This window comes from Crocodylus porosus, unplaced genomic scaffold (genome assembly GCF_001723895.1).
Source record: "Crocodylus porosus isolate Cpor-Errol unplaced genomic scaffold, CroPor_comp1, whole genome shotgun sequence".
In the NCBI taxonomy this organism is placed as follows: domain Eukaryota; kingdom Metazoa; phylum Chordata; order Crocodylia; family Crocodylidae; genus Crocodylus; species Crocodylus porosus.
The window spans coordinates 117,974,418-118,000,004 of NW_017728931.1; the positions used below are offsets into that span (position 1 = coordinate 117,974,418).

A 25,587-nucleotide genomic window follows, 5' to 3' on the forward strand; every position below is an offset into this window, starting at 1 on the left:
TCACAGTAAGGGTGGCCAGAGCCTGGAATAGGCTTCCCAGAGAGGTGGTGCTCTCACCTTCCCTGGAGATCTTCAAGAGGAGACTGGATAGGCACCTGGCTGGAGTCTTATGACCCCTGCCACCCCCAGTGCTCCTTCCTGCCCATGGCAGGGGGTCAGACTCGATGATCTGTCTAGGTCCCTTCAGACTCATTGATTCTACGATTCTATGAAAACCCATTGCTTGTCTCATGCTGCATTAACTATGTAGCACAATCCCTACAGATTTTGGCCAGGGAGATAATGGCCAGTTCTTAGGTCTCCACTTCTAGACTACCCTTTCATTGAGTCAGAATGCACAGAGTCATCTGGGCTGCTTGCAGATGTGAAAAACAAAAAGAAGGGGGGGTTTAATTTAAACTTGGCATACTCCTGTGCCAATCCCAGCACATGCCCAGAAGAGGCAGTGCATTAGTTTGACCCTGCTTTGCAGCATCTGTATAGATTGGGCATTTTAGTGGGGCTTTTTGGCACTTTTATCTAATGGCTGATTGAATCAGCTTTAGATAAAAATGCCAAAAAAGCCCCACTGAAGCACCCAATGTGTCCAGATGCTGCAGAGTTGGGTTGAAAGTAACATGCTTCTTCCTGTAAAGCACAATTTGTTTTATTTTTTCATGTCTGCAAACAGCCTTAGGCTCTGTGAGTGCCAAAGATTGGCAGAATGATGTTTTGGAAGAGACTGTATCTGTCTTTGCAAGGAAACTGCATTCCCATGGATGGAGGGTTGAAAATCTCCCCTTTTTTTATTGTGCCCCAAATAATTATTCTGCAGATAAGGCAACTTCTTCTGTCCCTTCAGTCTCTTAATATAGGTTTTCCGTAGATAGGAATAAGAGGTCAAGGCTAGGTGAGGCTTAACTAAACCAATGTTACTCAATTTGTAAATGCAACTTTTTTCTAATGAAGGTGCAGCCTGGAATCTTTTACTGATTTAGCTGGTTGAAGTTGACCCTTGGTTTCTAAAGTTGACTTTGACCAGGAACATCACAGGAAAGCGCGCTACCCTGTTAGGACACCAGGAAGAGATTTGGGGTTAGTTAATATATACAAAAAAAAGAAGTAGCAATTAGCATTGGAAGTTTGCTTACCTTAGGAAAAGAGGTCAGGATTAGTTAAGGTTTTAGTGCAGATCAATCAGTTTTCCTAATCTAAGCAAATCCTAGAAACACAGCTTGTTGCTTTACACCCAAGTGTGGCCCTGCTACTCCTTTACAGGATGTTTTCATTTTTTCCTTTCTTGTGCCTTAACATTGTGGTGGTCAGAAATTCAATAGAGCCTTGTAAGTGTAGTTAAATCAGCATGTGTAGATACAATATATACAATTTGCCAAGTTCTTGAGATAAAGGCTCCACATATAAAGTACAGCATTTACATGAGGTTCCCCCCCTCGCCCCCTCAGCATGGAGAAAAATGCCCTTCATGTTATATTTGCATACAAGGAAACCCCGCCCCCGTTAAATATGTTATCAATCATTAAACTGCTGCCAGAAGCAGCATGTGCTCAGTAATAGAAACTAACTATGAAGTTTTTAAAATGTAGCCCACATTGAGCATGTCTGTAAAACACATGGCCAATATTGGGCAAACACATTGATGGGAACCTACCACAAGGCTAGGTTAGTGCTGCCCATCCAAATAAACTATAGTGTCCATTGCACTTAGCCGCCTCACCGCCAGCTCTTAGATTTGAGTAAATATGGTACTATGCATTGGTTTTGATCAAAACTGATCCTAGGGCATGGTAAGAAAGTTTCCAAACGTCCCTGAAAAACAAGGGAAAGCTGAGAGATGAAAGGATTTAACCTGTCAGGTCCATATTCAGTGTAAAGGAAGGAGTGTTCTATAGTCTCTGCCACGTGGTTCTTGTTCTATGAGAGGCCTCTCCCAGCTGGGCTTTTAGGAAGGGACCCTTGTAGTGTAGGGTGCTTCTGTTTAGTATAGCTCCATCTCACTTTGTGGGAACTTTCTGGGAAACAACAAACTAGCTCAATAGTTTTCACATCAGGGAGCTATGTCAAAATCTTAAAGACCTCTATAACGGTGATGCTTAATTTTTTTAGCCTCAGGGCACTCCTTTCTGAGTTTCAGGAACCTAGCAGCACCATTTTGGGAAACACTGAGTTGAAATTTAGGTAGTGAAAGGTGAGGATGGCAGGGGCAGGACCTCAACCTACTGTGCCCTCCCTGCCCCTGGTCTGTACCTAAAGGTTAAGAACAGACAGTCTAAAAGTCCAGGATAGAATTGATTCAATCTAGGCACCTTCCTCTATGGTGCATAGGTTGAACCAATAACCAACAGAACAGTCATTCAAGTTTTCAATTGAGAAAGACAGGGAGAGGCCTGTACTGATACAGGCCAGTAGGCAGGGGGTGTTGGAGCATGCGTCTCAGTCTGCTGACCAGTGCCAGCCCAGCCAAGTGTCCCCAACCCTCTGCTGTCCTCCCACAGGGTGTTAAGGAGCCCCCTGTCTGGGTGCTGGCCCACCTTGGGGGGGGCTTCCCCCTTTGGAGGTTTCCCCCTGCCCGGGGTCCTCAGCCTTGGCAGCCCTGGGTTGTTGAGTGGTATTTCCACCCTTCCCCTTTCCAGGTGCTGATTGCTGCCCCAGGATGGAGAGAGAAGGAGTCCTCCTGGCTGGGTTCCTGCCCATGCAGCCCAGTGTGGGGGGCACTGAGGAGCCCTCACCTTGCAGGACTTTCCCTCACCCCTGCCCAGGGTGCCCCAGCCAGGGGCAGCCCCAGGGAGCTGAGGGGAATTATTCCCCTTCCGAAGCCCAGAGCTGCTTGCCTGAGCCCCTGCAAGTCTTAGGCATAGCCTGGGGCAGCCTCTGGGAGCAGAGGGAAATTCTTCCACTCCCCTGCACTAGTTCTACCTCGCAGCAACTGAGGTAAAACTAAGGAGAGAATTTTCCTTCCATCCCTGAGGCTGCCTAAGACTCACAGGGGCTGAGGCAAGCAGTTCTGGGGTTTGGGAAGGGACGAATTCCCCTTAGCTGCCCTTGGCTAGGGGACCGTGGGCTGGGGTGAGGGGAAGCTCCTCATGGCAGGGGCTTCCTGGTGCCCCCATGCTGGGCTACATGGGCAGGCATCTGGTTGGGAGGAGGACTTTTCCCTCCCTCCTGTATCAGCCACTGAAGCAATCAGCAGCTGGGAAGTGGGTGGGGATTGAAAAACTCCCACTGCAGGGGCTTTCCCTTTCATGTGCTTTGTAGACCCCGACTAGAGGGGCTGGAGGTCTGTTCCCCTGTCGTCCCCCCTCCCCCCCCCATCACTATGGGCTGACAGATGCAGGATAAGGAGCAGAGGAGCGAAGCAATCCCTACTTCACTGGAGCAAACAGCATAGCCCATGGCTGCAAAGCATCCTGGGATGCTGGGGGATTGTGAGTTAACTTAACCAGGAAGGGATCTGGGACAGAAGTTCCATAAACCAGTTTGACTTAAATCAGTTAAGTATGATACTACATCCAACCAGGTTTATCGTAAACTGGTTTTGGCCATTTTGAAAGTGGCTCATGTGGACTGAACTTCTGTTCTGTTACAGGTTAAAAACCAGTTTCCATTCACTTAAACTGGTTTATGTCCCCAGCCGAAGAGACAAGTGCTGCCTTCCCCCCAATTCCCCCCAACCTTTCCACAGCTGCTCCTTTGGCGATTTGCATGCCAGAAGTTGGAGCCACATGCACCTGCAGCCCCTCCTGCTGGGCCCAGGAGCATGGGAACAACACGGTAAAAGTGCAGTCAGCAGTAAAAGCTGTTCATCCACAAGCTCACCTGCATAAACCAGAGTGTGCTTCTGGGAGCGCGGGGGTGGCCCAGGCTTCTGGGAGGTGGGAAACAGCTGCAGGCAAGTGCTTGTCTGAGGTACACTGACCACCTGGACAAGAGAAAAAGCGATTCCTTTGATTCTGGCATAGGGGCTAGGCACTTCCACAGCCTTTAGAGGGTATCACAGCACCATGGCACCCTGCTTGAGAATTGCTGGTCTATAAGGTGCTACACTTTCTGCTAACACAGCTAACTACACTTTTCTCTAGATCACATTTAGTGTCTTGGATGATGTAATATCTGCTCTTGTAGATTTGAGAGGTAACTTTTTTATATTGGTTATTTCTTTGGTGTTTATTCTCCTTCAGCACAGGTGGGAAAACTACTTGAGGATAATCAAGAATTAGAAGTTTGGCTAGACAAAGGATTTGCTGTTTCATATTTTGTGATTTAGGAGCATTCCTGTAATCCCACGGTGTCTAGCATCCTTCAGCCTTAGATTCCTCCCAGAGCGCAACGGGTGGTGGTGGGGGTAGCTCATCCTTGTGACTAAAAACGGATTTTAAAAATAACCCATATGTTCACTGACTATGTTGCAAGCTAATGAGCATTCCCAGTGTTTAAATGGTTTGGAGCCTATAGGATCTACACACACCATATGTTCTCACTAAGGGCAGATGCCATAGTGTTTCTAAGGAAAGGAAAGATAATTTAAAATCTCATGCTTATTTACCATAAACCCTCCTTGTCTGTGCTAAGCTTTGTTCTTATAGTTTGGGACACTTACCAGCAACGTCCTGCTTTTGACACACTAAACATGCATTTTATCTATCTTGCCTCTCTTCAACAGTTCCTTCATTCACTCTTATGCAAAGGGATATCATCAACTGGAAATTGTTTAGAATAAGTTATTTAAGGTGATTTATAAATTACATGTCCTGAGTTTTAAAAGAAAACAATAAGAGTTCTTCCCTAAAAAAAAATGTAGAAATTCCTTTTCCTCGGCTGCTGAAATGTATCTAGCAAAGGAAATTTTGTGACCCCAAAACCAGCAACACTAAATTGCCTGTGTATCAGATAGGAAATGCAAATGATCATCAACGAAACAGTGAAACTGAATGCAGGAAATTAAAACAGACTGAAATATTTATGTCACAGTAACACTTCATTCAGCTAATTAATCATTCTGGCCTTACAGGAAAGCATATATCTGTTTTTTTACCTCTTTTCTTTACAGATGTTTTGTTAGAGCTGGTAGAATTGTTAATCAAAAATACAGGTTGTTTTCCAAAGCATTTTGAAAACGTTTCACAGGATTGTGTTGATTTTGAGAAAAATGTTTTATATAAAAAGTCAAAATGAATTATTTTGATGTTATTGGCAGGCTAATGTTAAAATGTTTGCATTAAAATTTAATCATTTTGATTCATTTAGCTTTTATTTTTCTGCTGTTTTAAAATATGAATTTTAATATTGCATTAAGTGTTTTTCTTCATGCATACATTATACAGTTATCAAAATGAGAGGCCTTAAATCATTTTTAGTATTCTTTCCTGGGAAATTTCCAAAATTTAAGTTAATTTTAAAAGGATCATACAGTTACAGTACAGTTTTATTTCATGAGATTAGGTGACTGATGTGGCATTATTTTTCAGAGTGATTTGATTGTACATTCTTTACTCTATAGTCGTACCATGAAAAAATTGTGTTCATCTATGTGTGATAGGTTTGCAACCAGAGAAAGAAATGCTCTTCTTCTTTACAATGGCCGTTTTAATGAAAAGCATGACTTCATTGCCCTAGAGATCATTGAAGAGCAAATCCAACTAACATTCTCTGCAGGTAAGGTGTTCCTTGACTATGTAGTCTGACATTTCTAAAGTTGTGAAGAGAATTAATTACTTGTATTTTAAACCTATTTAAAGACTATGAAGTTTCTTTATTTCTTCATCAATTATTTTTACTGCTGATTGATATGGTACTTTTTCATAGTTTTAATAATGTAACCAGATTTAATAATTTAGCTTTCATTTCTTGCATTCTTTATTTTTTTAAATTATGGTTTGGTATCCACAGCTTTTCAATCGTTGACCAGTAACAACATGGGACACTTATCAAATCATTTTAATTTGCCACTGAAGACCAAACCCAAATCTCATCAAAATCAGCTGAAAAACTTCCCTTGGTTTCAGTAGGAATAGAATGAGGCCCCCAAAAAGTAAGACATTTTATCAGTCCCTCACTCCTTCGAGGTGGGCAAGAGAAAGGAGAATGCAGTCTTTTCATGTTTATCAATAATTTAACATTTCTGTTACATGACTAAGTGGAAAGAAAGATTAAAGAGCGCTGTGAACTTGAGAAGAGAACTTGAACGCTGCCAGTGTTACTAAATGTCAAGGAGCTGCTTGATACTTCTAATATAAAGAAATATATTTGGGGAGAGGTATTTTTTGGCAGGAACTATTTACCGTAAGTAAAGCTTGCCAAGTATTTGGGCATTTATAGGTAGGGTGCGTCATTCTTTCATGTTAATAGTTGTTCATCTGCCATTGTTGATGTAACTAAGAATTCTTATAAATAGAGAGGATATTAGAATTCAGATCCAACATAGTAACTATCTTGACAAAATGTGCGAAGAAGCTAGCAAGATGATTCAGCTGCAACATTCTTTGTTATGGTAGTAGCACTCACTTTCATAGATAAGGAGCATAACAGTTATAAACCCAGAGTGAGTTTATAACTCTACAACAAAAGATTTAACAGCGGGCTGACAGCTGGCCTTGTAACCCATACTCACTTAAATGAGTGTTACCCTTATCTTTTTGTGATTAAATATTTTCATTGATTTTTCTTTCTTTACTATGTGCCAGCAAAGCAATGTGGTATATGCTATGCATGTTATCCTAAAATAATACATCAAAGAGAGGAAAAAGTAACAGTGAGTCGGGGAAAAGGACAGCCTTTTATTTTCCACTTAGTAAAACTGCTGTCAGTAGAATTCATTCATGCATTTTATAGCACCTCCACATGGCAGCAGCTAGTACTCCTCGAAGCAGTAGGAAGAACCAAACTGTACATTCACTGCTAGGGATGACTGGAAAACAAGGAACTAATTTTACAAACATTTTAAGTTTTAGGCATTTGATTTAATTGTATATTGGGGGAAAAACCAAGACCTTGGGAAAATATTTTGTAAAAATAGTGGGGGAAGACAGAGGGGCAAGTAGAGAGGCAGAGGGTATCCAGAAGAGCAAACAGATCAGGAATTCAGGGATTTACCTAGGAAATAGAAGGCCCAGGTTCAAGTTCCTGTTTTGTGTCATTTTGGTGCCGGAGGCAAGAAACAAAGTTCATACCTGAAGTACTGAGTTGTCGGCTGCATCTTATATTCTGAGGTGGCTCTCTGTCTCTGCACTTGATCAGAAATTCAGTCCTAGATCTGATAAACTTTCCTCATGAAAGTTTCCTCAAAATGTATGTTGTTTCCGCAAAAAGTTTCAGTTTCAACATGTGGACATCTGTTGAAAAAAGGATTTGTTGAAAAATGCCTAACCATCTGTCTTCATTGACACAATGGAAAATAAAACAGGCAATACATTGTTTATGGCCTGAGTCAAAGCCCAGTGAGGTAACTGAGACTTTTCACTGACTTGAAGAGGCTTCAGCTCAAGTTCTTAGTCAATATCTCACATCCCCATACTAGCTGATGAATAAGTTTAATACATTTGCCTGGAAGGAATTATTTTTAGCTTTTTTAAATCCAGCAGGACAGATGACTAGTGGTTGATACAGTGGTTTGATGATGATTTCCATCTGGGTAGTGAAGAATAAATGGCACTGGCTGTTTCCCTCAAGCAATTTCTTTGTTAAGATGAAGAAAAGAAATAGGAACAATGATCGTGCAAGTGCTGTGTTGAATGTATGATGTTCTAAAACTCTATAGTCTGAGGAGTGCTACAATAGGTATTAGATGGGCAAATGTTTTTGCATATATTTGTATGTGGGTATATGAACATATACATGCAAATATAATCAGTAGCATAACATGGAGGGGGTGAGCAGGGCCTGTGCCCAGTGCTGTCTAGGGAGTGGTATCAGAAGGACAGGGAGGGCATGCCTTGCCTCTCCTTCCCATCCCTCACTGTGCCTGCCCTTTCCAACTATGGCTTCAGTGGCAAAAAGATAGCATGAAAACTTCCCCTCCCCACCCCACCCCCCCAGCAGCAGCCAACCCTACTCCTCCTTAGAAAACTATAGGCCAGGTACAGACATTACACTTTTACTGGTATAGGTGATTGGAAACCGGTCTATACCTGTAACAGAAAAGAAGTTCTATGTGCACAGTCTGAGATTTAAAAATGGTGGCACCCAATCTAAGATTTGCCCCCTGTCCCATGAAAGGGTGAATATGCGTTCTGTTTGCTACCAATCTAAACTATGCTACCTATAGAAAACTGCATAACTTAGTTCCGCCGTGGGATTTTTGAATGTCTGTACCTAGCCAGAATTCCCAGAATGCCTTGTACTGCATGACACGTACTGCCCAAACTGCTGCTTGCTGCTGCTTCTACACACTGCCTCCTCCTGAAGCCTAGTTTATGGGGTATGTAGAGGTGGAATAATGAGAGAGGACTGTCCCAGACACATTATTACCATACCATTATTACCATGGAATAATCTTGTTATTTTATATTTTTCTTTTCTAAAAAGGATATTACCAGGTTGCATTTATGTCCAATTTGATTTTAGTAAAAGAAAATATACAAAACATAAAATCAGTGAAATGGACTCTATCTCCATTGGAGTCTGTGTGCTCCTTAGCCATAAAAATTGGGTCTATAATTTTCACTGGTTAAATCCAATGCACCTGTATCTATGTATCCTGATATATTTTACAGAAGGTTGGGCCCTGTGTATCTAAGGGCTTCTAAGTTTTGCTTCTTCATTATTCTCTACAAAACTCAAAAACAGGTTTTAAGGAAGACTTTCTTAATTGATGATTGTTATGAAATAATGCATGATAGCTTGAGTGGGTATTTTTTGTTTTATTTATTATATATTCCCTGTCCTTTGCCTGCCTGAACATGATTCAGATTGTTAATACAACACCTTGAAGATAAATGACATTAGGCAAAATTCTGCTGTTACTTATACTCATGTAAATTTAGAGACTCTGTTTAAGTGAATGAAATAAAGTTTGAATTTGTACTAGTTCAACTGATTGAATTTCCTTTGGATATTTGGAGATTCTCTTATTTAAAAGAAGAATGGTTAATATTTTAGTATTATGGGTGAAAACTAATGTGGTAATGCAAGTTTTGGACATGTTAGCTGTCAAGCTTGCCTGTAGAGTAACATGTCATAACAATGTTAGCAGGTAACAAGACAAAATAATTAGGGATCAATGGAGCTTCACGGAGTGGAGACATGAATTTTTAACATATTTTTGTTTCCGTGAAAGAGATCCCTTTCAGAGGATGTAGATCAGATTCAAAACTAGGTTATATTGTTTAAATAAACAAAGTGTAAAGATCTGGCATTAAGAAATAGTTATGGACACAGAAGATAATAGCAGAGAGTTAGTGGCAAGTAGAGAGAAGAATGTGATCTTTATGTGCAACATGTGATTGTGTGAGTTTTGTTAACTTATGGGAGGGGAGTCTTTTCTGTGATGTATTATATAGACAGTTATTTTAACGTTCTTTCTTCTCTTCTTTCACTGGAATAGGAACTTTGTGAAAGTGTTTAGAAGGGTAGGAGGGGAGATCCTATTCAGTCTGCCAGGCACGTGTACTTTTGCTGTAAATGTTTGTCTTGTTATTACTTTGAAGCAGCACAAGTAGTCACCATGCTGGTTGTTCTTGTTTGCATACCTGCTTAAAACCTTTTACTTGTTTAAATCCAACATATAGAAAACCCCCTTAATTTTAAATGATGAAAAGCTGCCAAACACATTCTTTAATCACAAGGTTAAAAATTATATAAAGACACAGAATATTTTTCTGAATACTGTGTTAACTATTAGTGTCAAGTTTCAGATTCTTAGCTTCATCTAAAAGTAATTTCCTTTCATGTACCACTGTGCTTTAGTCAGCACAATACTCTACAAACCAGAAATCAGTTTTGTGAATGAAAGAAAAAGCAACAACATTTATATAAACCTTCTCAGTTGGCAGCTTCTTCAGTTTCTCTCTTTGTCGTACACATGTGCTGCTATAGAATATAAAGATGTATTACCAAAATTACTTTCATATTTATGCACCCAACATTCCAGTAGAATGTAACAAAATTGAGGGTACTCAGGCTCTCACAGAATCAAACTCTAAATGCTTGCATATTATATTAACATTTGTGTATCCTGCATTATTTCTGGGTGTCTTTGGGGGAATGTGATCTATTGTATTCAAAGCAGAACTTGGTTTGTATTCATGTTTTGAACGTTGCAGAGTATGATGATAAATGACAGTATGAAATTGAGGTTTTTTTCTCATTCTCTTAAAATATTTTAACGTTTCAGGGGAGACCTCAACCACAGTTTCACCGTTTGTCCTAGGAGGAGTCAGTGATGGACAGTGGCACTCTGTTCAGGTGCAATACTACAACAAGGTAAGACTGAGAACTTCAGTGATGCTGTCTATAAAACACTAAAGACAATGAACCAGATCCTTAGTTGGCTTACTCTTAGGATACTTTCATTAATTGTGATGGAGTGACACCACTTTACATCAACTAAGGATCTGGTGTAGTGTACATAGCTAATCTTCATATATTGAAAACTGTTGTATTCTTCCTTGGATTACTGGATATCTGAGGCTAGTACCTTATAGAAGTCTCACTGGTGAGATACACATTTCCCAGCTGCTTTTTCACTTTTGAGGTTGTTCATATGACAGGTGGAAGGAGGAAGATGGTTGGTTTTTGCTGCCACAGCTTCTTTACCAGTGTATTTTCTCTGTGAGGAACCTCTATCAAGGTCTTTTGATTGCCTTTTGTTTTATTACCATTTTCTGACAATAATATAAATTACAGTGTTTAAACAGCCAGCACCACATATTATATATATTTCTACAGACATTTAGAATATCTCAAAAACTGCATACACTATAAGCAGAGTAAGTTGGTGTAAAATTTTGTTACTGAAAAGTTTAGTTGTGACATTTGATAATTTTCAGTAATCAGAACTGATCCAACAGAATCATTTTTATTAGCTTTGTGAAAAAAATAAAAGTATGAACAATAAGATATAATGGAGAAAAGATTATTCCATGCACTCAATTGCACTTGCAATGACGCTAATTAAACGAAAGATGTTGGGACTCCAGTGTGCTTTGCAGGTTTCTTATAAGAAAGGTAAAATGCTATTTGTTGATAACTAGGTAAGAGTTCTTTGTGCCCAAGTTATTTCTGTCAGGTTCTTGAGGTTAAATACCAGCACATCATTTAGATGCAGATTTCAGGGCACCTGTATCTAACAAAATTAAATAATTCATTTAGTTATTGAAAAGTTGGTCTTCTAAGTCTGATATGGTGGCATTATAAAGGATTAAGTAAGGAAATAGAAGAGTATTGTTAGCTGCGTTAGAAAGGAAAGAAGATACTTATGTAAGAAAATAAATAGAAGATGATAGATTAATGTAACCAGCAGGTTCTTTTTTCCTTCAGTTCTTTGTTCTTTCATCACAATTTGTGAGATATTTTGAGGGAGAGGATTAGAATTTTCATTAGGCTTCTTGATATTGTCTCCTTGCCTAAAGATATTGAATGGAGGAAATAAATTCATTTTCACGTATAGTTTTATTCTTCTATTATGTATGTTCTTTTTTACCGTACTATGGAGAAACAAAAGTATAACTTGGTATACGTGTGGCCCATGGCATGATTAGAATCTTTTTTGTAATCTGTGATTACACTATATTTTCATGTGCTTTAGCTTTTTTCAGTAAATTGCTATACAAAAAATGATAAACGCTTCACATCTTTCATGGTGACATTTTCCTCTTCATGGGCCAAAAAGCATATGAAAAGAACATACATCAACTCGTGTCTCAGTTGTACGGAGTGATCAGTCGTTTAGAATTCTGAAGTATGCCAAAAAGATAAGGCACTGAGACAGCTCCAAGATATTCTTTAAAAGGCAAAGAAAGCCTATGTAGAGCTTAAAAACAAGCCTTTGCCTCATTTCCAAAATTCATTTCTGTTTAAAGTGATAGTACAGCTATTTTGCTGTTCTAACAAATTATTTTGACAGTTTTAAAAACATAAGCAATTTTTAGTTTTTTAGCTCTGACTTCAGGACCTGTCACTCCAAACTGGAATGGAAAAACCCACTGGAGAGTGGCCCCAGATGCTGGATGTTAAGTCACTCCCTCTTCTCTTCCCAACAGTAAATCAGAGATGTATTGGAAAGGAAGAACCATTCTGCAATGCCAGGGAGAGTTAGTGTATGTCTATACATGACGTTAACTGTACAGTAGCCTAATTCTACTGTGCAGTACTGTGCAGGGCAGAAACAGTGCTAATAAGCCACTGCACAGTAGTGTTAGGCTACTGCACAGTTAGCATCACTAAAAAGCCATGCACCAGCACTACTGCATAGTAGCACCAGTTACTGTGCATTTATTTCGTTCCTGGTTATACAGTTACTAAACTTAATGCACAGTAACTATGGTGCATTAATGAATGTGTAGGCACACCTTTGGAGTGCTCAGCATGCCCTGCGAGGTTCAGTAACTGGCTTTTTAGACTCTCTTGAGATGCAGCCCTTGCTTAACTATCTTCTTTGGAGGAGATTATAACAGATACTCACTTTCTGCCTTTCCAATGTCTTTCTGGTTCTTTCTCATTCTGCCTCACAGTTTGCTCCAGGGCTTTAGGAGAAAGGGATTCACAGGAGTTTAGCTGTGCTCTTTATTGTTGTATCCTTTCACCTAAGTTTCCTGTTCAAAATGCACCTAATCATACTTGAAGCAGATATGAGGTCACAGCTGTCTCTCCCCACCAACTTTCCCTTTCATTTCATGGCCTTTTTTGCAGTAAGAGAAGTTCTTTCAGGCCATTACTGCTGGCAGGGGTGATTATATACACATTTTATAAGCATGATTAGTGCTTGTGTCTGCACAAAATAAGAGAAATGAGAGCCTTATGCTTGTAAAATAATTCTAAAATATATATTCGTATCTGCATTTTTTGGGAGGGAACAGGTTATTGGGATTGTTCATGCTAGATCTCGCCTTCGTACATATAAATCATTGGCTTAATGGCAGATACTTATTCTTGATCTCCTAACGTTGTTGTGGAGGCTGTGGATAATCATTCCCTTTCTTCAGCCAGCTTCCTGACATAGAAACTCAGTGCCCTATTACCATTCATAACTGACATCTCAAATAGGCTTATCAGCATCAAAACATAGGATTTGATTCATCACTATATTACTCCAGTGTTATGCAGCATAACTTGGGCTGTAGACAGACATAACTTTTAACTGCTTTAGAAGAGAAAGGGTTGTTGCTACTTGGTAGTATGCATCAGTTATTATAAGCATTAGGTCTGCACACTCCTGTAGTGGCACAGTAGAGCTAAATTGATGTAAATTAAACCCCAAATAAAACAGGTTTAAAGCTACAATGTCTTTGCTGCACCTGCATCGCTCTAGGAGCAGGCAGACAGCTTATATGGGCGTTGTTCGTTATGTGTGTGTGTATATAGCCTCAGGGACTTTGAACTGGCATAGAAGTGGAGTAGCCTGGTTGTATATTTTGCATTCAGTGACGAACCACTTCAGCTCTCCCCCAACCTCCTGTCCACCTCCAATTCCTGCCACAGGTGTAGGGAGGAAGAGACCTGGTTCCTCCCAAGGTCGAAGGATGGGGCAGAGCAGCTATAAGGGGGTTGGTGTGGCTCCCCAGGCTCTCTCCAACTTGGTGCCAGCCAGACCTGTTGTGGCTGCTGCAGCAGCAAAAGTAGCAGGGGATCAGGGCAGAAGCATAGTGCACCTGGTGCAGAGCAGGGGTAATAGTCTGACTGCTGGAGTGTGGGATCATGGTGTTACCTGCCATAGTTTAGACTCTCTCCTCTCCAGCTGCTCCTGTTGCTGCTGAACAGGTGTGAGCATAGGTGCACCTAGGCGATGGACTCCCCCTCTACCAGGGGTCAGCAGCATTTTTGGGCAAAGTGCCAAAAAGACCCACAACCTCAATTTGTAAGATGTTGGCATGCCATGAGTAGACAGCATAGGAGCTGCAAGGGACCCTATCCTTGTTGTGGCAGCACAGCCCTGGCTCCTTCCACAAGGTATGTGAACCAAGCAAAATGCCTTTGTGTGCCATGCTCTGGCACGCATGACAGGGATTGCCTACCCCTGCCCTGTACTGATTTCAGCATTATCTATAGCAGGGGTTGTCAACTGGTGGTATGTGTACCCCTGGGAGTACTTGGGAAGGCCCCAAGGGGTACATGGTGGTGGCATGGAAAAGCAGGGGTACTTGGGAAGCACCACCGCCACATGCTTGTTCAGTGACTGGCTGCTGGGGGACCCCCTGCCTTGCTCCATGTCCAGAAGGGGGTACCATCAGGATGAGTACCCACCAGAAGGGGTACTCTCCCTAAAAAAGGTTGAAAACCCCTGGCCTATAGCATGGACTCCCTGGTGGTTGCCAGTCTGCTGCCTGAGACTCATGCTCTGCTCATCACCTCCCTCCTGGATATGCTGCTGCCTGTACCCTGGCTATAGCAGCTGGTGGTGTCCACACCTGCCCCCACATTGCAGCTGCAATGTGAGGAGCCAAAGCTGTGGCACATAATGCTACTACTACTGCTGCTGTGTGGAGGTCAGCATGGTATTTCCTCTCACTCCTACCTTGCTCTGCCCAGAGCATAAAGCCTGCAAGATCTGAGTGAGGGAGAAAAGGTCAGTGGGGACACATGGCAGGGAAGGGGCAGCACCCTGTTTTCTCATCCATTTCCCCTCTCTATCCTGTGGTGCATCCCAGGGAGGCTTAGCCTGGGGTTCTGCCCAGGCCTGGTGCAAGGAGCTCAGAACTCCCTTCAGTAGGCTGCTTTCCCCTAACAGCAAAGAGCAGCACAGCTTGGACCTCCCTTTTCAAAATCCTAGATTTGTCCATGGAAACTGTTACCTTCTTATTCTGGTAAATCAAGTTTTCACATTTTCAGCAATTAATTAAAAAGTCAGCAAGGGTGGACTGTGAGAACTACATACAAGTGTCAGTAATGTGCTATAATATCTAGAAAATAATGCAAACTGGAAAATGCCATTACAGTTTTCCAGCACACAGAGGGTGAGTGACAGTGCAGCATGCTTCCAGGCAGCTACTCTTGCCCGGTGGTGATGGTGGCAAGACAGAGCTATGGCCCTCTTGTCTGCCCCCCTTCAGTTTCTCTTATGTAACAGAATTAAACAGCAGCAGAAGCAAATGACTAAAACTTTTTCTCAAGGGCAGTTCCTTGGCAGGCTTATGTTTGAACAGAGTTTGAGTGATAAATCCCTCTGAGGATTTTGCTAAGGCAGGGATAATGTAGAGATTTGAGTTATGCCAAGGCAAATGGGACGTTCTGTCTAAACTTGATATAACTTAGACATGTTTAAATAACAGAGTGTCTAAAATGTATGGCTTCCCTTCAATTACACACAGCGTAGCTTTAAAGGGGAAGAGGATAACACCATACTCTTTGTTCCTAGAACAGCATTCATACTTCAGCCTTGCACCATTTACAAACTTCCACATTTTCTCCATCCACACATCTGGAACTTTCATCTAGTGTCTCATCATCTAGCATCTTAACTGTTGTGCAGTCTCCTATTATCTGGCTTCTCTGCTCCCCACATACCCACCTGCAGCTGCAGCCTAGAACACAGCTGCTCCTGGTAGGATGGTCTTTGCCTGTCATTTTCACCAGAAGTTTTTCCTTATTGCATCACCCCTATGACTCCTCTTCATTGAGTCATTCAAGTTTCTTTTCCTGGTATTTTAAGAATCATGCCAGGTTTGTTCTGCCCTACTAATTTGCCCTTGTCTGTTGCTGAATTCTCTCCCCTGTCTGCTTTGCTAACAATGGCTGCTTCCATCTGCTATGTACTTCTCTTGCAAGCCTATTTGCTCTTTCTTCAATGCTATTTCTTGCACAGGAAGCTTGCTGCCTGAGCTGCTCCATATATCCTATACTTTGTCCTCTTTCAAACCTCTCCTCCCACCTGTGCCAGGCTGCCTGTGAGAAACCTTGAAGTGATAATAGCTAACTAGATGACTAGTGGGGACTTCTGTTATCTACAGAATGCTTGTATCTATATCTATATCCTATAATTTAAAAAAATCCCTTTAAAACAGTTTATTATAAATCTGCCCCATCTGCATATTTTCCTTCCATTTCCCCTGTGTCCTAGCACTCCCACCCAACCTCACCCATCCATTTGTCAACCTCTTGAACAGTTACCTCCAGGCCTTCCTGAACACATCCCCCATCATTAAACTTCCTGAATTGATATCTAAGGTTCCAACCACTTCATTCTGAGAGTCCCTCTAAAACTCACTCTACAGCCCATAAGGATCTCAAGGTGAAGACAGAAGTGCAGGTTCCTGGTCTAACTCATGGTGCTTCATAGAAAGCACCATGAGTTAGACTGATTCCTCCAACCCAACAGACATTAGCTGTTTAGCTGTTGGGTCAGGAAGGTTGGGAATCAAGCTCCAATTTGGAGCTGATCCAGGGAAAGAGGGTACATCTCGGAAGCTTCTTCCCCTAGCTCCACTCCCTCTCTTCTGACCCCCTTGCTGTCTCAGGATAGAAGGGGGACAAGGCAGGGGAGTGAAGTCAATTCTGGGGTTGCTCCACAGCAGTGGGGAGGGGAGGCTCCAATCCACCCCCCTTATCCTCCAGTGCTGGCTGAGCAACCCCCAGAACAAGCTCCCTCCTCTCCCTTCCTTCCCCCTCTTTCTAAAAACAGTCCTGGGAGCAGAGCTGGGCTGCATCAGCCCAGCCCTGCTCCCAGTGCATTCGGAAACAAGGTAATGAAGGCGCTCCACTTCAGAGTGCCTTCTTCTGAACCCTCATGTAATGATGGTTCAGATTATCATGGGATTGGGCCCCCTTAGAGCATTCTGCAGCCGTGCACTTGTATATGGTCATGCCTGTACAGCAGTTTCGGGGGCCAGACTGGGCAAAAGTTGTTACTTCTGTCTGTGCCTTCATTGCTTTGTATTTAAAAGAAAAAATCCCGTCTGCCGTTTTCTGTCCTCATCTACCTTGCTATCTGCCATTAGGCTGTTAATACTTCTGAGCAGGAACCGTTCCCCTCCAGTATGCCTGGAAGGCATCTTGCACACTGTTATTTATTTGTGAATGCTACCACAAATAAACAACTCTTCTAGATCCTTAAGCTATGTTTGTGATGGAGCAGAATGGAGAAATAATTAGTCACCCAATCTGGTGCTCACATGGGCTACTGAGGTCAGAATCAGATTCATGGCTATGACTTTTCATAAGAGTGTCCTGCTTTGCTCCCGTTGCCATTTACCGTTCTACAAAAAATGTGTTACTCAGTTTTGAGGCTGTTATTCAAAGCCTGAAAAACGACAGGAGCTAGTCAGAAGCCATTCAGGTACTGCCTTTTCACTGTTTCTGTTGCCATTTATTATGCAGTTGAACAGAGTTTGGCTACAGTACACAGAAGAGAGTGGAGTTTCTATGCACTTAAATGTTTTATGTGTTTAACGGATATGCAGGTAATCAACATTTATAATGTAAGCAATGAGCAGAAAATTGGATCTGATTCAGTTAAAAAATTTATGCACTTATCCAATATGAGAATAACTGGAGTACATACACTGCATTCCCAAATTTCTTTACATGAGAAAAAATTGGTAATTTGTCTATCACTGAAGCTTTCTCCTTTCTGTAAGAACCGGTGGTATTTATGCCAAAGTTAAACTGAATGTGCGTTTTAATTGGCATTGCCAAAGCTAATTTTGGAATAAAATTAATACATAACATAGCTTTTCCTTTCTCACCTATTATACACAAGTTATTCTTATTTATGACTGATGTTTTCTTCTCCCGATGGCTACTCTGTACATTGCAGTATTGGACCCTTAATAAGGTGATGTGTAAATCAAATGGCTAATTGAGCAATAGACTGATTTTCTGTAGCAATGTCATAGGCAAAGCAACGAGACATGTGATAAGGGCATGATAGGGCAGTCATGTGGCTCAGAAAGGGTGTGCAGGTTGGTATCAGGAGGGCTGCAGTAGGTGGGGAGAGTAGTACTTCACCAGGCTGCAGACTATTTTAACTTTGTAGGGTGTTTGCATTTTATGCAAACTATTCAACAGATCTTATCTGCAAAACACTAGCTTTAAACAAAATTCAAGTGGGCTTTGACATTTGTAATGTAGTGAGTGACGTTTTGTTAAGCGTAGCTGAAATTTAGATTCCATGAATGGCTGACTGGGGCATGTGTAGACCCTTATGGAGGGTTCACAATTGCCTGGTAGTTGGTTGCAACTCTCAGCTGTTCTGAAACATGCCACTAGTGTTGATAGCTTTGAAATTTGTTAAGATTTAAGTTTGCAGCTAAAGCAAGATGTTAATCTTTGATAAATGTAGACTGGATCCCCAAGTTTTTTGTTTTTTTTTAACAAATTCAGAAGTGGTTTGCTTAATAAGATTACTGGAAATCTTGATTAATCTTGGAAATTTTGTTTTGTGTTTGTTCTGTTATTAGATTAAGATCATGTTATTGAAAAACTCTCTCTCCATCAGTTTCTTCACAACTTAGTGAAGAATAGATACTTCAAATACCTGGGCAAAACATCAGTCCTTACCCCTTAAAATACACAAGATTCTCCATACTGTTTGGGCAGGAGGTCCATCTAGCCCCGTATCTTGTCTCCAACAGTGACAGACATGGGTGCTTTCAAGTTGGGGCATCGAGCATATGGCTTATGGCCTGCATATAGCCCACAGGGCTCCTGGAGGGGTCAGAAATTCAGGGTGGAGTGAACAAGGATGGGACTCACCGCTGAAATCTGGGGTATGGAGCCATAGTGGGAATGTATGTGGGTGGCAGATGGGGACAAGCAAGTGACAGCTGCATTAACTCCTGCAGCTCCCTGATGCTACTTGCCCTGCCTCCAGACCCAAAGGCCACAAGTTACCCCACAGTCTGAATCTATCCCCAAGGAGCTCTGTAGTCTGGCTCTGGCTTGTGGGGCTGGGTGAATTTTGCTTTACAAAAACAGTGTAAGACATGGAGCAGGTATAGAATGGTATATCCCGTTATACCCCTCCAGTCATTGACAAGAGGTTAAATTCAACTTTTGCATTGTATACTTATTTATCTGAAAAAGGTAATGTGCAGCCAGTTACATTGTTCAGATCATATAGTGGTAGCAGTCTGGATAGCCAAAGCTTAAAGAGACAAAGCTCACCCTGTTTTGTGTTTGTTCTGTCATCTGCTCCTTTATGCAATATTATTCTTAACATTAGGTGCATGTTAGTCATTGATTATCTTTGACATCACTCTTTTACAAAATGTGGGTCAGGTTAAATGAAAAAGTAAACACATTCTAAGATGTAGTGTGTATTGTAATCCTTCCCAATTCCTCCTCAATCCCTCTGACCACTGGGCGAGGGAATTCAACTTCATACTTGTGCAATTTACAGTGTGTTCATTAGAAAATAAAAGAGCACCTCTTACCAGTTCTCTTGTTCAGTGTTTTGTTACAGACACAATCATGCATATTTATGAGAAAAGAGCGCATTAGCAAAGTTGACTTTTATCAAAGGAGAGGAAGGAGTGATGCTTTATTTAAAATGCACACAATATCAAGTGATTTTTTTTTCTCCCCTGGTATCTCTTAACATTTTTTTCTAGTTTTAATTGAAATGCTTATAGTACATAAGCAGATATCTAGGTGGGAGTAGTGATGATTCTGAATCAAATTTCCTGGAGAGCCAACACCATGGGAATGGACTAGAAGCTATGAGCCAGCAAAGGTCAACGAGGGGTATTTTGCAGCCATACTCTAGTTTCAGGTATAAATTTAGAGTCTAGTCAACCACACATTAACAAGGTGTCAGTTTATCTGCTAGCTATACAGTAATAGATATTTACTAACTGTTTTGAGGGAGAACTAAATTTCTTGAAATGGCATCTTTTTCATTTCTTATTCAGTTGGCAAATATATGTAAAACATTTGTTATCTGAAGCATCCTGATTCTGCAGCCATTATTGCTGGAAGGTGTGTAGTTGAGTTTAAAGGTGACTGGTAATGTAAAAAAACCCATAATTTAAAAATGTTTTATGCCATTGTTTTTCTTTTTCTCTGAAGTAAAGAAGGTCTCAAAGTTTTGTTTGTTTGCTTTGCATATTTCTACAAGATGAACTCAGGTCTTGCTTGCCTGGTATCTGGAAGAATATTTGGGCATCAGTTTAGGTAGTAGAATTATGATCTTGTAGAGAGACGAAGCATGTGAAACTCAGTTAATTGTGAAAGGTGATGTGTTTGCTTATCAGAGCTCAATGAAAAACAACTCCAAGAGATTTCAACACCTATTTAGACAACTCGTAAAGTAATTGTTTCCATCGTGGATGACAGAGAAGTTTTTTAGAGAACCAGTACCTACCTTATACAGAGGAGTTCATAGGCACTTGACCCTCTTGCCTGGTAGTTTTATGACACATACAAGAAGCCCTCACTATTTTGTTTAAAACATCAGTAAACTCTTGCTTTCCCAGGACAGCGTGCCTAACAGGGTTTAGCAAAATGTACCACACTTTAAGTCTGAGCTAGCTAGTGTGTTACCAAATATTCCTTTGGATTGGGTATCTCCTAGTTTTGTATAATTCTTCAAGTTGTCCTATCAGTAATTTCAATTCAGTTTGTAGAGTAGTCAGCCAAGGCAAACAAATGAATTTACAGATGAGAGGAGAAGAAAGAGTCCCTGTTTTTGTGCATTTGTTTTTGTGCTGAATGTGCCACTACCAAATCTTCCTCACAACAGACATGGTTCACAGCTCACTTTACCAAAATGTACATTGTTAAAAGTATAAGAATTATTTCTTTATTTTGGATGGAAAATGAAAGAAATGGGAAGATTCAGCCCCAGTAAACTAAAGGTTGGTGAAAAATAGAGATTGCAATCCATCAAAATCCGTAGAGCAGACACAGTAACGGACAGTAGCAGTGCCATGTTCCCCCACTACTTTGCTAATATGCCTCAACCCTAACTGGAGAGTGTAAACTATAAGCATTCAGTCCTTAGCCCCCACTGAGTCTACCAATGTGAATGGTAGTGTGGTAGCTGTAGTGATATTGATATATGCCTGTTAGGAATGAGACCAAAACTACCAGGACTTATGATGGTAACACCTTTCTGTAATAATAATGTCAAGTAAAAAATCCACAATTTGTTGACCAGGCAAGGCCACAACTAATCACAGGCTACATTTGTCTTAGGAAGTTTTAATAAGCCAGGTAATGGTTTATGTTTTTCACTTGTTGAAAACTTCAAAGGACTCTCCCAGTCTTTTAGTGTGGATGCAGTTTTGTTCAGAATTGAAGTTATGTCATCAAATTTATGTTAGTGCTTTTCCTGACTCATCACCTAAGGGTATAATCCATCATTTGGCAGAAGATAAAAATGTTTTAAGTATAGACATGTTCCTTAATTATAGAGGGCTCATACATGCATAGTTATATGGCTTTACCTATGTGTTTATATGTTTATGCTGTCAGGGCTGCTTAAAAATGTTTCTGCCTGCTAGGCAGCGTCCTTTTTGTAACAGCTTAGTAGAGCACAAGACAATTTCACCTGCAGGCCAGAAATCCTGCACAGGGTAGAAAAACTTGAAGGCTACCTGGATAGTGTGCACACAGTGCATGCTACGGTAATTCTGTTGAACCACAGGATGACTTGAGCAGCTCTGCAAATGAGTCATGGAATGACTCACAAGAGTAATAATAGCAAGATCAGGCTGTATGCCTGTGAGAAACTGTTCAGTCTTCCACTAATGGTTAAGGATACATTCACTGCAACTGCTCAGAGCTCAAGAAGTGCAAAAGCAACAGGTGTAAATGCTTCAGAAGAAATCTGGAATGTAATAGTTACTTGAGCCTCCAGGCTTCCAGTAAGAAGGTATTTAAGACAAACACCACACTGTTTGCAGTAATTGGGTCAAGGGTATCCTCTTACATTTACAGCGTGTAATAAGATGCTGTTCTTTTATCTCTTTATTTAATTCATTGAGTTTCTTTAGGTAGCTGAGAGAGTGCCTAGTCCTTATTTTCAGATATTTGACCGTCTAATGAATGGCTGAAGTAAATCTTAATTGAACAACTAGTCTTTCACAGTAGTTGCAATTTATGAGGGTGCTACTGTTGTCAGTCCCCAGTGGTATATATGCATGGTGTTGTCATTAGTAAGAGCATCAGTTCTGTGCTTAAAACATGTTTTGACCAACTTCAGACACAGGCATCATTCTTGTCGGGCTGGCCTCTAAGTCTTTGTGCTGATATCATTTTGCTTAATCAGTTGACCCCAGGATTATAATGTATCTGTCTCTGCACTCCAGTGTTTGGGTATATTTGATCATCTTCCTGCCAACTTGAGTGTAAGGTAACAGCCTATAATGGGAAGGAGGCAGAGATTATTCCTTCTTTTTCCTAGAAAATAAGGTGTGGCTTGCTGGAAAAGGGAGGGTCTCTATTTGGGTTCCTTGGCACATACATATGAATATGGAGGAGTGGGAAGTAGCCCCTGAGGAAAGAAATGCTCTTTGCCTCTTCCTAGCCCTGGGACAAAATAGGTAGATGGTTCCCAGAGCAGAGGACTTTTGCTTTTTGGCCCAAGAGATTAGCCAATATCTGAGGATTTACCTGGTTGTTTTCAGTGACAAGAAGTTAATGATGAGTTGGATATTTCTGTGGCACCACTATGCATAAGGCCTCCTAGCATTTACTCTAGGTCTGTCTGTCACTATATTTATGCTAGAAGATGACAGTCAAGCATAATCTTCCTTCCCAGTGGCTAAATTTTCCAATTCAATACCTGCTGTACTTGGAAAAATATCTTACATTTATTTTAATTGGAGCTTCCTTTCTCATTAAAGTCACCTGCACAAAAATTTCCATTGTAATACAAACAGGCCCCCTATGTGTTCATACTGGCTGTATCAGAGTCTTTTAACACTGTATGTACTGTCTATGCATAAAATCCTATTCCATCCTTTAATAAATTATTTTTGAAACCATTAGCATCAATTTGATGAATTATCTCACAGGCCACAGTAGTCCTTAATTTAGATGTCATCAGTGACAGGTAATTTATGTCACTTCTATAAAAGCTGGGAATGACACCAGACTGTTGTTCAGGTTATGGTATGATGCCAGCAGGACATCTAATTTTGAGTCCTAGTTCCCAAATGAGTCGAGTTCTCATTATGTATTATCCAGAAGTCTGCAGAGGGTATTTGACAGAGGCAATCTGTGCCACAAGGCTGTATCCTTGAAGACATTGTACCACTGGTAAAGGAGCACAACTCCTTGTCTGGTGAACTCCCAGAGAGTTTACTGCATTACAGCTAGTTTGACCAGATATGCTGTAGAATTCCCAGTCTGGGCCCTGTCACCATCCTGGACAGCTCCTGAACCCCTTGAAGTCTGTGAACAACCAACTTCAGAGGACCGGAAACTAAGGCCATGTGCAGCCCAGCAGTCTGGGGAAGGCGAACCTGGTGTTCATCACAGAGCCCTTTAACCCACACCCAGGGCTCCAAGGAGGAGAAACAGACCAGGGACTGGGAGGAAGACGCAGAGGAATCAGCATCATCTCATCCAGGTGAGGATTCAGTTCACTATTACTGTTATGGTTATGCAGGGAAAGGATACAAGGGGTCCATTGGTGTCTGCAAAGACAGTGTCTATAGTGGGAGGTTTCTACTGTAGACCCAGGTTGCTACCAGTTGTAGCAGTTAAACAAACACACTAATGGGGGTAGGAACCTCTATTTCCACCCTGGTGAGCAGAGTGCAGTTCAGCTACTGCCATGTCTGTCTTCGCTAGGTGTGAGCGACCATCATCCTTTGATATAGGCTGCTTGTAGAGGTTAAAAAATCATTTTTTAAATTACATGCTTTACCAGAAGAAGCAGTGCATTACTTTGACCTACCTCTGTAGCATCTGTATAGATCAAGTGCTTCAGTGGGGCTTTTTGGCACTTTTATTTAAAGCTGAATCAATCAGCTACCAGATAAAAGTACCAATAAAGCCCCACTAAGCACCTGATCTATACAAATGTTGGGCGAGCCAGTTTCAACTAATGCACTACCTATTCTGGGCATGTGCTAGGCTCGGTACAGGAGTGCGCTGAGTTTAAAGTAAAGTGTCATTTTGGCGGGGAAGGGGTGTTAATGTCTGCAAACAGCCATACATCACCACCTTCTGCCTCTGCCACACAAAAGGTCAGCTTCAGCTAAAGGTACGTCTACTGTTCATGGTGGTGGGGTGGGAAGGTAACTGTCAAGCCCATGTATCATCCATGCTTTCTTTCCATCTCCAGCATCCAGTAATGGTGCTTCTGTGTTCCCTGCTCTGCATGACTATCACCATTACAGTGTTCATATGCTGCATTTTCCCACACACCTCCTGCATCCACATGAAATCTAAAGTGCAGGCATAGGTACCTACTGTCATACGACAAAAAGTAAATTGAAAGGCACGTTAGTTGCATGGCTTCTTTTGCATCCTCAGAAACCTATATAGGTTGGCTTGAATTTTACACTAGCCCATGGAACAATGTAAGAGAAATTCCAGATGGTCATTGTTATTTCTATGCAGTCCCCACTTCCCTCACTTTGTATTGTAGCTAACTATTCCCCACCAGATATAGATTTCCATCTTAATCAGGAGATGACAAAGCACCTCAGGGTATAAGTTGATGGTTTTCCTACAGATAGTATTTTCTCCTGGAATAACTGTTCTCTTTTTGATGGAGGAATCTCAAGGTAAGTTTATATCTTGCAGTGCCACCAGGCTTGTAGCACAGTGGTAAATAAAAACATATGAATCTCACTAATAATATCCTGGCACCCCAAGTCTACTCCAGCCATGCACATACATGCATGCACAGTGACTCACAATTTGATGGTGCTTTTGCTTAAGAGAAATAAAACTTTTAAAGCTGTCAGCAGTAAAAGAAATCCTAGAGTTTAGCAGCTGAAAAAGAGAGAGTTTAGTTATAGAAAGGAGCACAACCTTGAGGTAAAAGTGGCAATTATTACCCTGCTATGACACAGGAAGTTAAAAGGAAGATATATTTCCTTTTTTTACCCTGGACAGAAATGTTATATATTGTTTCATTGCTTCACAGGCTTACCTGCACAAATACCTTACAGCCTCCCATTCAAGAAAGCCACTATCAACAGGCACCAGCATCCAGATTCAGGGATGCAGAAAGAAGAGGGCTCTGGAGGGCATGTTGGCAGAATTTCACAGCAGCTGATGTGACTGCCTCACTGATGCTGGGATGGGGACAGCCATCTCAGCCTGCAGCAAAGAGAGAGGAGTGTGCAGTGGCTGAGCACACACACCACTCATGGCAGAAAGAACATCAGTGGCATAAGGAGAAGTATCTGCAGTAAATGGCTATGTTTGAATACCTGGGAATTATGGCCATAGATTTCATAGATTTCATAGACATTAGGGCTGGAAGGGACCTCGGGAGATCATCGAGTCCAGCCCCCTGCCCAAAGGGCAGGAAGTCAGCTG

General features: G+C 41.3%; 1 protein-coding gene across 1 annotated transcript in view; it reads left to right on the forward strand.

Annotated features, from left to right (window-relative positions):
- CELSR1 (cadherin EGF LAG seven-pass G-type receptor 1) overlaps positions 1–25,587 on the forward strand; it is a 257,147-nt gene that overhangs the window by 145,404 nt on the left and 86,156 nt on the right. The window contains exons 4-5 of the mRNA XM_019543514.1: positions 5,534–5,649; positions 10,325–10,413. Coding sequence (XP_019399059.1) covers positions 5,534–5,649; positions 10,325–10,413 — 205 coding nt within the window. The remainder of the gene's footprint in view (positions 1–5,533; positions 5,650–10,324; positions 10,414–25,587) is intronic.